At 40.5% G+C, this 17396-nt stretch overlaps 1 protein-coding gene across 1 annotated transcript in view; it reads left to right on the plus strand.

Annotated features, from left to right (window-relative positions):
• Positions 1–6710: 6710 nt before the first annotated feature.
• Positions 6711–17396, plus strand: part of FNIP2 (folliculin interacting protein 2) — a 91895-nt gene continuing 81209 nt past the window's right edge. Inside the window, exon 1 of the mRNA XM_081091817.1 lies at positions 6711–6901. Coding sequence (XP_080947943.1) covers positions 6726–6901 — 176 coding nt within the window. The 5' untranslated portion in view covers positions 6711–6725. The remainder of the gene's footprint in view (positions 6902–17396) is intronic.

Genomic DNA, 17396 nt, shown 5'->3' on the forward strand with positions numbered 1-17396 from the left:
AATTTCCCAAGTGCCGAGCTTGTCAGATGAGTTCAGAGGGCATTAGGGCAAGTATGTTATTTTCTGATTGCACACTGAACTGGCATTATGAGGCTGGGACACTACCTAGGTATTTGGAGCTCTTCATGTTCATGTTTCTGAAAACAGCCAAGTATTGACAGACTTGATCTTTTTTTTTTTTTTTTTTAAAATCCTCACCTGAGGCTATGCTTACTGATTTTAAAGAGAGGGAAGCGGGGGAGAGAGAAACATTGATGTGAAAGAGAACATTGATTGGTTGCCTTCTGTACACACCCCGACCAGGGATTGAACCCACAACCTAGGTATTTGCACAACCCACAGCCTTCTGGTGCATGGGATGATGCTCCAATCAACTAAACCACACCGGCCAGGGCTGATAGACTTGATTTTAATCCTGGATCTTTCTCCAAAGCCAATTTCCCTAAATCACACTGCTTTAAGAAAGCTTTCTCATCCCCTTACCTTTGTCCATTTGCTCTTGGTCCATGAGCGCTTTTTTATAAAACTCTGTATTGAACTATAATATGTGGACAGAAAAGTGTACATATTTTGCTTGCTGCGTATTCATAGCACCAGTGCCTAGATCATGAAACAGTAGTTTACCAGCATCCCATAACCCTTTTGTGTTGCCTTCTGGAGATTATGCTTTGAAAATCACTGGTAGAAAGGCTATGATCAGCTGTTCATGGGTGTATGGAAAATGCATTATGGAAGAAAGGAAATTACAGTAGTCCTCCCCTTATTCATGGTTTTGCTTTCCATGGTTTCAGTTACCCATGGTCATTGGAAGTCTCAACATATTAAATGGAAAATTCCAGAAACAATAAATAAATAAGTTAAATTGCGCTCTGTTCTTAGTAGCATGATGAAATCTGGTACCATCCACTCCATCCCACCTCGGAAGTGAAGCATCCTTTTGTCTGTGTCTCCAGGCTAGACACACTCCCCGACTGTTAGTCACCTAGTAGCATCTCACTTATCAGATCTCCTGTTGTGGTAGAGTAACTATTATTTTACTTAATAATGGCCCCAAAGCACAAGAAAAGTGGTACTGGCAGTTCAGATATGCCAAAGAGAAGCTGTAAAGTGCTTTCTTTAAGTGAAAAGGGGAAAGTTCTCAACTTAATATGGGAAGAAAAAAACTCATGTTTAAGTTGGTAAGATATACGGTAAGAATGAATCTTCTGTGAAATTGTGAAGAAGAAAGGAATTTGTGCTAGTTTCGCTGTCACACCTCAAACTGTGAAAGTTACAGCTTCAGTGGGTGATGAATACTTAGTTAAGAGGGAAAAGGCATTACATTTGTAGGTGGAAGACATAACATTGTCACGGCTCAGTGATCCTCCTCTGGAATATCATCAGGTCAGTAGCAGCCTATCGCTGTGCCACAATGTCAGCGTCATTCACCTCACATCACCTAATCACATAGGTACTCTGTCATCTCACATCATCACAAGAAGAAAGGTGAGTACAGCACAATAAGATATTGTGAGAGAGACCACATCCACACAACTTTTATTAGAGTATATTTTTATAATTATTCTATTTTATCCCCCATAGATAAGAGGTGACTACCGTACCCCAATAAGAGGAGGGTCATCTGTGGCAGCTAAAGCTCATGAACTGCCAAGGCCTCTCCTCCGTTTATTTTTCCTTTTTTTCTCACTAAGGTAATGTGAATAGGCAGATAAATATTCTTTATAGAAAGATTCATTAGATAGGGATAATTAGACTGGGCTTTGGGGGGAACTATATTAAACCTTTGTTTTTTTTTTCTCACTTCAAACCCATTTCTTTCAGTTGTGGCTTTTGAGTTAGTTTTTCATCACATATAGTGATTACTGTTATTTATCAGCTGAAGAGTGTGAAGTTAAGCGAATGCAGAATTGCATGAATACTTACCTTGAAACTTTTTTTCCTTTAATTTTCCCTACTCTGAATCAGTGAGGGGAATAGATTTTTTTTCTCAGATGCCAACTATTTTGGATTGGAGGTGGGTCCCTGGAACACTGCATTGGAAGGATCTGGAAGGAGTCTGGGCACAACAGGAAACAGTGTTCTCATTGATTAGAGATTTTGGCCATGGGCAAAAGAGACTAGACTGGCATCTTGAGTCCCAGCTTTTTGCTTGGGATGGTCTAAATTATACTTAGGCTATTTTATAAACTTAACGTTCTTCTCTGGGACCACTCAGTACCTGGACTGTGAGATTGGAAGCAGTGCAAATACAGCTGAAAAAGTTGAACCAGTAGTCCCCCTTTCTGACACAGATCACAGGGATGCCAGCTACTTCCACACTTCTCTGATCCTCCCTTCCAACATTGGGTAAAGTTCATCTGTGTTGTGAAAGTATCTGGTGGCAGCAGCAGTTTAGTCGACATGTTGAACTGCTGGGGGAGTATGCCAGTCCAGTCACTGAGGCAGATGCGTGTCTACTTGTGTAAGGTGGCTGAGCTGTGTGAAGGAAATAGAGAACTTTACCATCGGTGGGGTTATAGATAGGACTGATGATCAGTTTTAATGTGTATATTATTTAATATTTAAGAGCAGGGTATCCAGCATGCTAATGAGCAATAGCATAAGTACCTATTTAAGAGTATGACTCCATTTGGGGAAAGAGAAGATTGTGAAAAAGGGAGATTGGATTGAGGTAGAGAACAGAATTTCGGGCACCAAAGGTCTAAACATACCTTTCTCTTAGGTATTCTATGAGCTGTTGTAATATCCCAGAGGAATGGTTGTGATGATACAATTATTACTTTTTTTTTCATTTATTGAAGAAAAGTTAAGACTCCTACTTAAATATAAGGAAATTTGGAACCATATAGTGTATAATGGTTGTGGTTTTGATTGCATCACTACTTTATTACATCTTATCAGATTTTGAACTGAAATTAGGGGTTATTAAGGGGAGGAACAGGGGAAATGGCATTTTCACTTTTTAAAAGTTCTTTCTGTTAAGATAACATGCGTCACATCAATCGGAGTGAACATAAATTGTTAAAATGTCTAAAGGAACTTTGGCTATAGTTGTGGGGGAGGGAAAAGTTTCCCCCCATTTTTATTTATAGTTTTTCTGGTTGGTCTAATAATTAAATTGACATGAGACATATTAATAAGAGAAAAGAACCAAACTTATTATGTATGTACATACATACATGGGTTCTGTAAGAATATAGGGCGGAAGGTAAATCAGGCAATTAAGGCTTATATGCAATCTTGAGCTAAGAAGAAAGAGAAGGTAGGTAATTCACAGGTAGATGAGACACAGCAAAACATTGGGCAAACAGCCCTGGCCAGGTGGCTCAGTTGGAGCATTGTCCTGAACACCAACAGGTTGTGGGTTCTCATACCGGTCAGGGCACATACCTAGGTTGTGGGTTCGATCCCCTGTCTGTCGGGGCAGGTGCAAGAGGCAACTGATGTCAGTCTCTCTCTCTCCATCTCTCTCTCTCTCTCTCTCTCTCTCTCTCTCTCTCTCTCTCTCTCTCCCTCTCCCTCTCCCTCTCCCTCTCCCTCTCCCCCTCTCCCCCCCCTCCCCCTCCCCCTCCCACCTCCTCTTCTTCCCTCCCCCCATCTCCCTCTCCTTCTCTCTAAAAATCAATAAAAACATATCCTCAGGTGAGGATTGAAAAAACACACAAAGCATTGAGTAAACAAATTCTTGTCAGCCACCCAGAAACAGTAGGACAGAGGGGAGTCTAATAGACTTTGCTAGGTTGTTCCCTGTCTGCCACCCTTAATTCATAATATGTTAATGTGATGCTCCCTTCCTTTAAGCAGGGTTTCTATCTGAATCCTTTAAGAAGCTTTTTATTCTTAAAAATAGCCAAATAACCAGCTTAAAATAATTCCCAAAACTCTTTCCCCCCGCATAATAAATGAGAGAAAGAGAAAGTGTGTGTTTGAGCACAAACACCCTCCTGGCAGAGTTTATGTACAAAGAAGCACACTATTTGTTTGCAATCGATGCAGGTCATAATTTTAATGTAAATAGTCAGTGGCATTAAACCAATCAGAAAGTTGTCTATTGGGCATCTCCCATGTGTAGGAGGTACAAGAGGAATGTCAAGACCCAGTTTTGATACTCAAAGAATTTATGATCTAGTTAGGATCGAAAGACATGTACACTACTCTTTTGCAAAGCAGTTGTGTGTTGTGTTGAAAGTGTGGCTTAAAATTATAGAGGAATCCAAGAGAGAAGATGTTCTTCCAGCCCAGGAAGGCTTCCTGGGGAAGATGGAATTGTGACTGAGGAAGTGGTTGTCCAGTGTGGTTCCCAGGCCAGCAGCAACAGCTTTGGGGGAACTTAGAAATGTAAATCCTCAGCTTCCACCCCAGAAGTGTTGAATTAGAAACCCTGGGGAGAAGGCCAGCAATTCATGTTTATAAAGATGCTGAAGTTATAGCCTTACTCTACCAAGGAAATGGTGGCTAAAAGGTGTGCTGAGTTTCGGGAGAAACAGTGACTGGCACATAGTAAGTGTTTAGGTAAAGATGGCTGACTGAGTGAAGGAAACACACAGAAGAGGTTTCGGGTTTTCTGTGCCATTTGGTTTCTGTTTAAGGGACTTTTTCCCCAGTGCAGTTTGATCTTTATTTCATCCAAACACCCTTTGTAACCATGTTGTCATTTTCCACTCCTATGATTCTGATCATTTAAAATGTTTGCATCATCTGGATAGGGGATAAAATTTGTATTTTTATAACAGTTTTGAAGCCTTTGTAAAATATAAAGTATCAGAATTATTGAAAAGCTTGTGGCTAACTACTAGGTAAATGTATATGCAGAGCACGTATTTTAAAAGAGGGTTTCATGGCATTTCATCAAGTCCTCGATAAATATCTTTTAGAGATTAAAGTTTTTAAGTGAAAATTCAGTCTTATAAAATGTGGGATGTTGTTCCCCAGTGTTTCCTCTACATATTTTATAAAATTCAGTTAGTGGCATCTTTAAAGACCCCCACCCCATCAACAGTGAACTATACTTTTATTTCTCCTGTGCTTCTAGATGAGGTACACCCTAGCTGAATTGAAGATGCTGACTTGGGGCTTCACTGGTGATGGTGAAAGGCTTTACTTTCAGCCTTTGCTCAGTGAGCTGCCCCGACCTGAAGTGGAAAAGTTAGAGCATTTGCATAAGTGATCTTCTGATTCTCTGTTAAAAAAGACAAAGTGATTTTAAAGACAGTTCAAGGGGGGGGGGGGGGGAGAAGAACCCATGATCACACTCTGGCCATACAGTTAAACTTTAAGTTTAAAATGTGTTCTCCTTTCTGGAAAAATGAACCCATTTTCTCCTAATGTAGTTTTATCTTAGCACTATCCATTTAGCATGTTCCACAGAGCAGTCCAGTTGCTGTTGTAGGTGTGTTGTAATCTTTGTTTCTCAGAGGAGGATGTATTTAAGATCTTTTGGGGGTTTGTTATAGAAAGACTTCAGGGTCACGTACATAATAAAGTCTTAAGGTAGTAGAGACCTCTACCACACTATCATGAGATTTTTCTTCCACTTGTGAAGTGAAATACGGCTGCCATGTGTAAAGATGCATTTAAAACCTTCTGAAACTAAAGACTCAGGCAAGTGTTCATCAGATATTAGGACTCTGTTAATATTTTCTTCAGCCAAAATCAAGGATGAGGAAGAGGGAAAGGAATTGGGACAATCCTTTAGTTATTTATTTAGTATCAAGATTTGACCTGTATTTTTAGGGGCCTATGCTTTACTTCTCAAAGAAAATTAATTTTTTCCTTGAACTCACAGTAGTGTAGAAAAATCATATTTTATAACATTATTCTCAATTTACAGATGAGGAATGTTAGTGTCAGAAGTTAAATTTGAAAAGCTTTTGTTCTTGGTTCTGGTAGTCAGGACTTTCTCAACATAAATATACTCAGGAATCAAGAACTCAGTGCAAGAGTTTTGAGGGTTTATGGCTTCCCACTTATTACTATATATTAGTTTACAGTATGTATTTGGTATTAAAGCAAGGATGTGTCCCTACTCTGCCAGCCCTAAACCATCTCCTGTACATTAAGCCTTACATTTGTCTGTGTGGGTAACCATCTCTTTCACTTGCCATGGGCAGAGTTTTGCAAGGTTGCAGAGTAAGACCTGTCAGCTGATGCTTGCTCACATGAGAGCCATTAAGAGGGTGATGTGGCCAATGTCAGAACAACCTTGCAGCTGAAGGCAAGCCACTGCATTTGCCCAGAGCCATATGAATAGGTCTTGTGACTGAATACTTCACTACCGCATAATCTCCAACCGAGGAGCACAGATGGAGTGGGTCAGTCCAGGCTGCTGAACCTGTTGAGGACTTTTCTTCTGCTAACAGGAGCACAAGCTTAGGAACAAAAGTAGGAAGTGGGAATTGGACTTGTCTGTTGATAATGAGTTTGCTGAGAGCATGTTTTATAACGTGATGGATGCATCTGACTTCCTAAATCATTGGTGGGCTTAATTTACGTAACAAATGAATGTTCCTTTTTTTTTTTTTCCTTAAAAAAAAAACTTTCGAAAGAGGAATTTGTAGGCTGCTGCCAAGTAGCTTGTCTCACCTACTGTATAGGGAGTGCAGTGATCATTTAGAGTAGCTAGTCACTTCGGAATATCCCTCAAACAACAAAGGCTCTTCAACATTTGTATCCAAGTCCATGTTGATAGTCAGGATAAACCGGAAGGAGGTTGAACTGCTCAGGAGATGTGTGGCGGCACAGCGAAGACCACAAACCGGCCCCCTGGCCGGCAGGATTCAGCCAGTTACGTGAGTGATGCTGTTTCTGGTGCTGGGAGGACTTGCAAGACACTTTTCTGCACAAAGATTCGAAAACGTGCCAGGGTAGGAAGGGGCACTGATCACACGGAACTCAACAGCAGGTTTGAGATTTTAATTCTATTTCAAAACCTAAGCAAAGTTTTAATTTAATTCACTGTGTACCAAGATGGTATTATAATGAACTATTTTAATAATGGCGCTTAGCTAAATAGAGTAACATACTTGCTATATTTTTTTAGGCTGATTATTTCATTCATTTTAGAAGAATTCATTAATTTTATTAGGAGCTATTAATGAAAGCATTCTTTGTAAAGAATTTTATTGCCCTATCAATGAAAAGGAAAGAAATCCTTTGAGAATTACATTCATTCCAAAATATAATGTAGATCGATAGTAAGGAAAGCCATACATATACTTATTGATTGGTTTAAAATGTATTTTCAGGATATAGTTTCTGTCATATAAAAATCTTTGTCTTTCTTTAGTAGAAATTTAATAAAATGGTATATAGTCCACTCCAGTATAAGAACCCAGTAGGTTAGAGAGTTAGGGAGAAGTGTGGAAATCATTTTATGGGTATTGGGTCACATGCTGTCCACTCAAAGAGATAAATATGTAGAGGGAAAAGGTAATGAATAATGTGGTACATTAGGAAAATACATTTGAGTGCTAGATAAGAACTTCACTTTTATACTGTCTATTTGTATCTGTTTCTTATCAAGAAAGGACAGCTTAGTGAAAGGAAACGTAATGGATTAGCATTCATTTTATCTGGATCTTGAACCCTGTTCTGATTACACTTGATCCCCAGCTCTGCTGCCCAAGATCCTTGTAATATTGGGTGAATCCCCCAGCTTTTGTGGGTCTCACTCTCACCTGCTAAGCTATGTAGTTGGTTCAGATGATTTAAATAACTTTTCCTCTTCAGAGATTTGGAGATGTAGCATCAGGACCTTTTGTATTTCCTATTTCTTTTATTCGCACAGTTCTAGATTTCCCAAATATATATTCAGGGAAGGAGGTAGCATCCCCATAAGAATATGCAGGGCCATCCCAGTTACTTAAACAAAACTTCAAGTTTTGGGTATGTACTTAATTTCTCATTTTCAGTAAACTTACTATTCTTTGGTGGATTTTAACAATTTTCATTTAAACAACACTTTAAACTTAATAAAACATGTTCATATCCACTATCTTCTTTCCCTTTTTTAATTCGTTAGATTTACTTCTCTGATGCTGAGTGTTGTATTTTTCTTTAGAATTCTCTACAGTGATGACATATACTTGTCAATTAATTGGAATTCATCTCCAGACAGAACAGTTGACTTTGTAGACCTCATCCACTTTCTGTTCCCTTTTCTACAATCTTGAAACCGTATTTATGTGCAGTATTGTATTTGGTTTCCTGGATTTATTTAGGACTTGGGCCAGTCTCAAGGGTAGAGTGAATTATTGACAGGAGCTTGCCCTGTAAGGATCGGGCTCCAAAGTGCTCACGAGTTATCTGTTTGTCCAAGTCAGGTGGCAGTTAGGTATGACTTGCAACCCCTTCTTTGCTCTTAGGTATCTTAAATCAATATTTTCAGTTCACGGTGGGCATTCTGCAAGTGGCAGACTGACTTAAGTTATATGCAGATTTTTTATTGCATCTGCGTTATTCAGGGGTTAACTATAGTTTGTTTCCACCAACACCCCCTAATGATTTTCCAATTATTTAGAGTTGATGAGAAAGATTCCACAAATACAGCGGAGTTGTGTTGGATAGCTAGTAGTCAGCCGCAGTGTAAAACTGACACAGTTCAGTGCAGGAGGAGACATTTTAATCTTCCCAGTTATGGTTTATGTGGAATGAAACAATTCAGGAAAGAAATTTGTCCTCTGTATCTTTACTTCCATCCTCATTATTCTCTAGAATGACAGCTATGGGGGTTCAATTTTGTTCACAAAATAACAATGAACAAAAACCTAAGGAGTTTGATGAGACATCTTAAATGGTTTGTCAATAAAAAATTTCTTGCTAAAACAATTCAGATCTCATAACTCTGAAATCTGATACTAGGTATATTGTGCAGTGTTCAAATAATCGCTTCTAGTCTTCTTTCTTAAAAATGTCAACTTGCAAAGCTGCTAATAACTTGATTTTTAAAACTTTCCCAACAAACTAGATACATATACAGGGCTGTGTATAAGAAGATTGTGGGAGTATTTGCCAAGCTTATCTATGATCATTGTTTCTCCGATGGCAGGAGAAATCTGACATAACCTTGCCTTTGCAAGTATACCGTACACACACTTAGACTAGAGGAACTGAAACAAAGCACTTCAGAGTCAACTGTGCTTTAAGTTTCATATCTTGAAAAGGGATTCAGAAGAGATTCTTTGTACTGTTTTGGAATCACCAGGCTGGAAGGAGTAGAAGAATTAATTCATGTAAATATCCAACTTCTCTACAATTTGGATGAACTAATTCTACAGAGAGAGAGAGAGAGAGAGAGAGAGAGAGAGAGAGAGAGAGAGAGAAAGAAAGAAGGAGGAGGAGGAGGAGGAGGAGGAGGAGGAGGAGGAGGAGAAAGAAAAAGAAAGAAAGAAAGAAAGAAAGAAGAAAGATAGAAAAGAAAGAAAGAAAGAAAGAAAGAAAGAAAGAAAGAAAGAAAGAAAGAAAAAAGATAGAAAAGAAAGAAAGAAAGAAAGAAAGAAAGAAAGAAAGAAAGAAAGAAAGAAAGAAGAGAGAGAAAGAGGGAGGGAGGGAGGGAGGAAGGAAGGAAGGAAGGAAGGAAGGAAGGGAGGGAGGGAGGGAGGGAGGAAGGAAGGAAGAGCTGTAGATAAAGCTGTAGTTGCTTACCAAGAAAATAAGTACGGAAACTAGGGTCTGTTTTCCCCTAGTGAACTACTTCACAGAAATGAACTGAACATGATTTTACTACTAGTCTTTATTTATAGTAGTTAGGATTACTGACTAGGAAACAAAAATAGTCACTGATTTAGAGATGTGTAAAGGCAACAGACCAAAGAATTCTGAAGATTTTAGTAAAGGGCTATTAAAGTCTGAAGCAAGTTGTAGAAGTGGGGAGAGAGTTTTCTCATCGTGTTTTTCACTTAGAAACACTGTGTGAAAACCTTTCTGCTCTGATACTACCTAGAAAATGTAGCTGTTGGACAGGTTAAATGAAGTGAGCAGAGAGAAGCAGCAAACCCTGGTCAGCTGATGGTCTTGTGCTTCCTGACAAGCTTCACAGGAAGGTTGTAAATTGCCGGGCGTGACTCTTTCAGATGCATTGCGTATTGCTGTCACAAGTTCTCCTACCCTTCCTGCACGCCTTCCCTTTTCTCTGATTTTAGGGGCCATGAGGAATTTTCTTTGGCCAGTTAAAAACGTTTATTTCTCTCAGTTGATTTCCGTCAGGGATTCAGAGGTGTAATTTGAGCATGACTGAGTGAATGAGTGAAGGAATGCAGGGGTGACTTAGTATTGTTGCAAAGTCAGGTGTGATTTAGGTTTAAACAAACATTTATCTTTTCCCTCTGAAGCAACATGTCTTCTTAGGAATGAATCAGAGCAGTCTTACTACAGAGTTTTGAAGTGAATATGAACTCACTTCATAGGAACTGACAACTGACATAAACTTTTATCTGGGTCTTATTTTAAGTATTGATGACATAACAGGGTAAAGTCCTTGTTATTAGTCACTATAACTAATTGTTTCCAGAATGACAGTGTTCCAGACAGAAGACAAGATTACTCCAACCACTGGGTCTGCAGGCCAGCCACTGGGCCTCATGGAAGCATTTTTCCCTCAAGTTTGAGCTCAGCTGGATGCTGAACTAGAATACTCATTGAACTAATCCACAATTCCTGGTGCTCCTGTTATGACTTCTGTTGTGAGTCAGACTCCGGCTTAGCCTTATCCTTTTATTGGTACAGTAACAAAAGCTGAGTAACTCCTGAACAATGATGTAGCAAGCCCTCGTGGGAATTGGTGGGCGCAGTAATATCCTATGACCCCATATAAGATTACAGTTAAACTGCCAGTCACAGGGAATCCAGCCTGCGGACTCTAGAAAAACCAGGGTTCCTGGCAACTCTCTTCCCTTCTTACGGGATCGAAGTTTATATGAAATGTTGGTTATCAGATACCCTCCATCCACTAATGTTTATACATTGAAGAGTTCAGTCCTCTTACCAATTTAGAAAGATTAAAAAAAAAAACCCACCTATTCTCAGGTCTTTACAGAAGAGATGTAAATTAAAATCCTGTCTTTTTTCTCACTATGCCATTTTCTTTTACTTTTGTGTCTTACCCTGCCCAAAGGCCAATAAACAAAGAACTTAATAAAGCCACGATAGTTTTTCCACTTACTGATTTTTTTTTTAATTCAACTCTCACAAATGAGACCCTAGACCAGTGATGGCGAACCTATGACACACGTGTCAGAGGTGACACGCGAACTCATTTTTTTGGTTGATTTGTCTTTGTTAAATGGCATTTAAATATATAAAATAAATATCAAAAATATAAGTCTTTGTTTTACTATGGTTGCAAATATCAAAACATTTCTATATGTAACACGGCACCAGAGTTAAGTTAGGGTTTTTCAAAATGCTGACACACCGAGCTCAAAAGGTTCGCCATCACTGCCCTAGACTGTAGTACCAGTTATGGTAGGAGCACCTTTGATCTAGGGACCCTTTCTACCTTCATGAGGTCATTGATCTGAGAGCTCATCTTTGCCTTCAACTCACTGTGTCTTTGGAAACATTCCCTCATGGATCTGTGTTTCTATTTTCTCTACTAAAAAATATAAACAAAACAAAAGTGGTAGATTGGGTCAGTGATCCCCAAATATTTGAATGAATTCAGATCCATTGGAGCAGATTCCTGGAGGTGGAGCCTGTGAAGCTTTGTTGATAAAAACAAAAACAAAAAACAAACAAAACAAAACCACACACACACACACACACACAAACAAAAACCACAAAGAGCTTCTAAGGTAATTCATATAGTAAGTGGTGTCTGAGGTCCCTTATAACTCTAATATTATGATTGTCTGTCACTGACCAATGAGACCCAAAGATGTAAGAAAAATATGAAGACCTTGGGTAATCAAAGGAGTCAAAACTATCTCAGTGGTATTAAATTCAATCGAGTCAATTTGAAGATCTAATTGGCTTTGTTAAGCAATCCCTGAATCAGACAGCATTTCATCTAGCAGGTAGAGAGAAGTCCCAAAAGCTGTACAATCTGAAAGGCTTTTATAGGCAGAACTGGGCAGGGCAAGAATGTTATTAGCAAAAGAAAAGAAAGGATTGTTTCAGGCAAGGTTATGTTCCTTTGGGTGGAGTTAGTCTTGTCTGACAGATTGCCTCAGCTTCCTTTAGGCCTGGGGAGGGTGGAGAGGGCCCACATGACAAGTCATTGGTACTCACTAGGAAATTTCAGATTGACCACTTAAGATTACATTCATGGAGAAGGTTGAACTGCATTTAGGTCAGATATTAAGTCTAGGTTTGGTGTCATGGGCTTTAGCACAGATGACCCCATGTTGGGCCTGTGGTTTTTCTCCTTAACAGTGGTAATCTTTTTTCATGTGAGGGAACAAACCATGTGGTTATTTAAAAGAGTGTATTTTCAACAGAGGGAATAGCATACAGAGATCCTAAGGCAGGAACATGCTTGGTATGCACCTGTTCCTTCTACCCTTCTATAATTCAAATGACACATAGGAGATTTAAAGGAGAAAATCAAATTTTAATACGTGCATATGGGGAATTCACATACCATGAAAAGTCTAGATATTTAGGGAAACTGAAGTGTGTATGTTATTCAGAATTAAGGAGGAGGAAGTAAGGCTGTTCACAGAGAGATAAATGTATATTGATTATCTTGAAACAGTGGAAACAGAGGACTTTGGTCAAATGGGCTTTGCTAGGTTCCTCCTGTGTGATAACACCTAGTTCATACTAAAACATAGTTGTCTGTGACGATAACTCCCTTTCTGGAAAAAGTTCTTCCTTTGTCAAAATTCTTTTAGGTAGTTAGGGGGGAAGGTCAAAGATTTTTCCAGAGTTTTTTATTTCTTAAAAAGAACCAGCTTAAAATAATCAAATCCCAAAGAGGCATATTTTGAGGTGACAAACTCTGTTCCTCATTACACTCTAAAGAGAAAAATGTTGCCTAAGAACAAAGATGATTTGGATTCAGAGAGTCAATGGTTCTTTGTGGGAACATCGGTGAGGCTGAGGTGTGCTGGTAGACTGGGTTATCACACTGATATGAGAGGCAGGTGGAGGTGGCCTGCCCCCTAATATCTCTCCCATTGGCCCTTGCTTGATAAAAATTCCTGCTAATAGAACCTTATTTCTTTGTATTTAAGCCTTATTCTCTCTGGGCAGTAACTGATACCTTAGTAGGAACTAAAAGAAAACTTGTTCCTCTGTCAGGGAGAACAAGATCACATGAGAGGATTGGGTGTGTTCTGTTGAGCAGTGTGTGAGGACTGACCTTATCCTTTCCAGCTGGGTGGGCAGGACTGAGGGAAACCGCCTGTAATTCTGCTGAACAGGTCCAACACTTTTGATGGCTATATCCAAAGCTCAAATAATGTGCCCATGATGTTCATCTTCACAGGGAATTCTCTGGCAGACTATAACAGACCAAAATGATCTTCAGAAAATGATCTATCACAGACTTTAAAACTAGTGCTTATTACTAAAAGTTTCTGTATTTTAATTGACAGTTGATTTTTTTTCCTTTTAAAAAGACTATTTTATAGAGCTACTAGAGGCCCGGTGCACAAAAATTTGTGCACTCGGGGGGGAGGGGGGGTCCCTCAGTCCGGCCTGTGCCCTATCGCAGTCTGGGATCCCTCGGGAGATAACGACCTGCTGGCTTAGGCCTGCTCCTGGGTGGCAGAGGGCAGGCCCAATCCCTAGGTGCAGCCCCTGGTCGGGCTCAGAGCAGGGCCGATTGGGGAATTGGGGCGCCACCCCCTGTCATGCACAGAGCAGAGCGGATTGGGAGGTTGCGATGCCACCCTCAGTCACACTCAGGGTAGGGCCGATTGGGGGGTTGGGGCACTGCCCCCTGTCACACTCAAGGCAGGGTCGATGGGGAGGTTGCGGTGCCACCCCCTGTCACGCACAGAGCAGGGCCGATCAGGGGGTTGGGGAGCTCCCCCCTGTCACGCACAGAGCAGGGTCAATCAGGGGGTTGGGGAGCTCCCCCCTGTCACGCACAGAGCAGGGTCAATCAGGGGGTTGGGGAGCTCCCCCCTGTCACACACAGAGCAGGGCCCATGGGGTGGGGGGTTGGGGCGCCGCACCCTGTCACACACAGAGCCGCAGGGCGATCAGGAGGTTGGGGAGCTCCCCCCTATCAGGCACAGAGCAGGGCCGATCAGGGGGTTGGGGCGCCTTCCCCTGTCAGGAACAGAGCAGGGCCGATAGGGAGGTTGTGGCCCCGCCCCCTGTCACACACAGAGCCACAGGGCGATCAGGGGGTTTGGGCACTGCCTCCTGTCATGCCTATCCCGGTGCCGGGAGGCATATTACCCTTTTACTATATAGAATAGAGGCCTGGTGCATGGGTGGGGGCTGGCTGGTTTGCCCTGAAGGGTGTCCCGGATCAGGGTGGGGGTCCCCACTGGGGTGCCTGGCCAGCCTGGATGAGGGGATGATGGCTGTTTGCAGCTGGTTACACACCCTTCAGGGTGGGGGTCCCCACTGGGGTGCCTGGCCAGTCTGGGTGAGGGGCTGAGGGCTGTTTTCAGGCTGGGACTGAAGCTCCCAACTGCTCCTTTTTTTCTTTTTCTTTTTTTTTTTTTATTCTGAGCCAGCTTTAGCTCTGAGGCTCCAGCTCTTAGGCCTCCGCTCCTGAAAGCAGGTATCTGGTTTGTTTAGGTTCTACAATCGAAACTCTGTATCAACTCCAGGTCTGAGATCCCGGCTAGCTGAAAGCTGGTTTCTGGGGTTTTGTTTAGCTTCTATTTTTGTAACTATGCTTCAAACTGCCAGCTCAGAGGCCTGCAGCGGCAGGTGGGGAGCGTTGGAGTCCTCCGTCACTGAAGCAAGCAAGCCTCATGTTACTTTCAAGCTGCCTGGCTGCCGGCTGCCATCTTGGCTGGCAGTTAATTTGCATATCGCCCTGATTAGCCAATGGGAAGGGTAGCAGTCGTACGCCAATTACCATGTTTCTCTTTTATTAGATAGGATTTTAGGTTTACAGCAAAATTGAGCAGAAAATAATAGAGTTCCTGTCTACTTCCTGTCCCATACACAAAGTTTCCCCCTGCTGTCAACATCTCACACCAGAGTGGTGCATTTGTTACAACAGACGGACCTAAATTGACACATCAGAATCACCCAAAACCATATTTTCATTAGGGTTCACTCTTGGTGATGTACATTCTATGGGTTTTGACAAATGCATGAAATGTATTAATTAATATAGTATTGTACAGAGTAGTTTCACTGCCCTAAAACTCCTCTGTGCTCTGCCTATTCATCTCTCCCTAGTCCCAGGCAACCACTGATGTTTTCATTGTCTCTATAGTTTTGCTTTTTATGGATGTCTTTTGGTTGGAATCATAGTATGTAGCCTTTCCTGATTGACTTCTTTCACTTAGTAATTGTATTAAAGATTTCTACATGTCTTTTCATGGCTTGATAACTCATTTCTTTTTGGCACCAAGTAATATTCCATTGTCTTGATGTGACACCATTTATTTATCCATTTACCTACTGAAGGACATCTTGGTTGCTTCCAAGTGTTGGCAATTATGCTGTAAACATCCTGTGCAGGTCTTTGTGTGGACATAACTTTTACTCCTTTGGATACATATCAAGGAGTGTGATTGCTGGATCATAAGGTAAACGTTTGTATAGTTTTGTTGTAAGAAACTGCCAAACTTCCAAGGGCTGTACCATTTCATTTCCCCCCAACAATGAGTGACTGTTCCTGTTAGTCCACATCCTTGTCAGTATTTGGTTTTGTTATTGTTCTGGATTTTGGCCATTCTAATTGGTCTGTAGTGGTATCTTACTGTTTTTATTTGCTTTTCTCTAATGACATATGATGTGGAGCATCCTTTGCCATCTATATGTTTTTTTGAGGTATCTGTTTAGTTTCCCCCCCACTTTCTAATTGGATTGTTCTTTTTCTTATTGCTGAGCTTTATGAGTTCTTTGTATATTTGGATATCAGTCCTTTATGAAGATATGTCTTTTGCAAATATTTTCACCCAATCTTCTCATTTATTCATATTCTCTCTCTCTCTCTCTCTCTCTCTCTCTCTCTCTCTCTCTCTCTCTCTCTCACACTCTCATCCTTACCCGATGATATTTTGCCCCATTAATTTTCAAAGAGAGTGGAAAGGAGTGGGGAGGGGAGAGAGAGAAAGGAGAGGAGAGAGAGAAAAACATCGATGTGAAAGAGACATATCACACATCAATTGTTTACCTCCGGCTCACACTCTGACCAGGGGCTGGGGATCGAACCTGCAACCCAGGTATGTGCCCTTGACCAGTAATCGAACCCGAGACCCTTCGGTGTGCAGGCCTACGCTCTAACCAGCAAGCCACTGTAGCCAGGGAATGTCTTCTCATTCTCCTGGTACTGTCTTTCACAGACCAGAAGTTTTTAATTATAGTGAAGTTCAGCTTGTCAATTCTTTTTTTCATTTCATGTCTTGTGCTTTTGGTGTTGTTATCACTATGTCCAAGATCATCTAGATTTTCCCCCTCTGTTATATTCTGGAAGTTTTATAGTTTTTCATTTTACATTTAGGTCTGTGAGCCATTTTGAGTTAAGTTTTTGTGAAGGCCTGTGCCTAGTTTCAATTTTTTGCATGTGAATGTCCAATTGTTGTATCACCTTTGTTGAAAGACAATGGTTGCTCCATGTATGTAACTCTCCTGGGCTTTCTGTTGCTCTGTCTTCTCTGTCATCAGTACCACACTGTCTTAATTCCTCTAACTTATAGTAAGTCTTGGAGTCGGGTAGTTTCAGTCTCCTGACTTTGCCCTTCTCCTTCAGTATTGCTGGCTATTCTGAGTCTTGTGCTTCTCCATGTAAACTTTAGATCCATTTTGTTGATGTTCACAAAATGACTTGCTGTGATTTTTATTGGGATTGCATTGGATTTACAGATCGAGTTGGGAAGAACTGACATTTGAGTCTTCCTACCCATGAACATGGAATATCTCTGCAATTATTTAGTTCTTGGATTTATCAGAGGTTTTCCTCATATAGATCTTGTACATATTTTGTTACATTTATACCTAAATATTTTTGGGGCTGCTATTAGAAATGGTCTTGTGGTTTTAATTTTAAATCCCACTTGTTAATTGCTGGCATATATTTAAAAAATATTTTCACATGTGGATTTTTTTAGAGCATGGCTGCATTCATGTCAGGCTGGCTTCTTTTCCCTTTTTAAATGCCTCCATCTTTTTCTTAAATATGTTTTCTATCAAAATGATACAATTTTATTATAAAACATTTAGAAAATGCAAGCAAATATAAAATACGAAAACCCAAATTATCCATAATGTTATCACATAAATTTTGCTACTATAAACATTTTTATTTCCTTGCAGTT

Source organism: Myotis nattereri (assembly GCF_964212035.1).
Source record: "Myotis nattereri genome assembly, chromosome: 5".
NCBI lineage: Eukaryota > Metazoa > Chordata > Mammalia > Chiroptera > Vespertilionidae > Myotis > Myotis nattereri.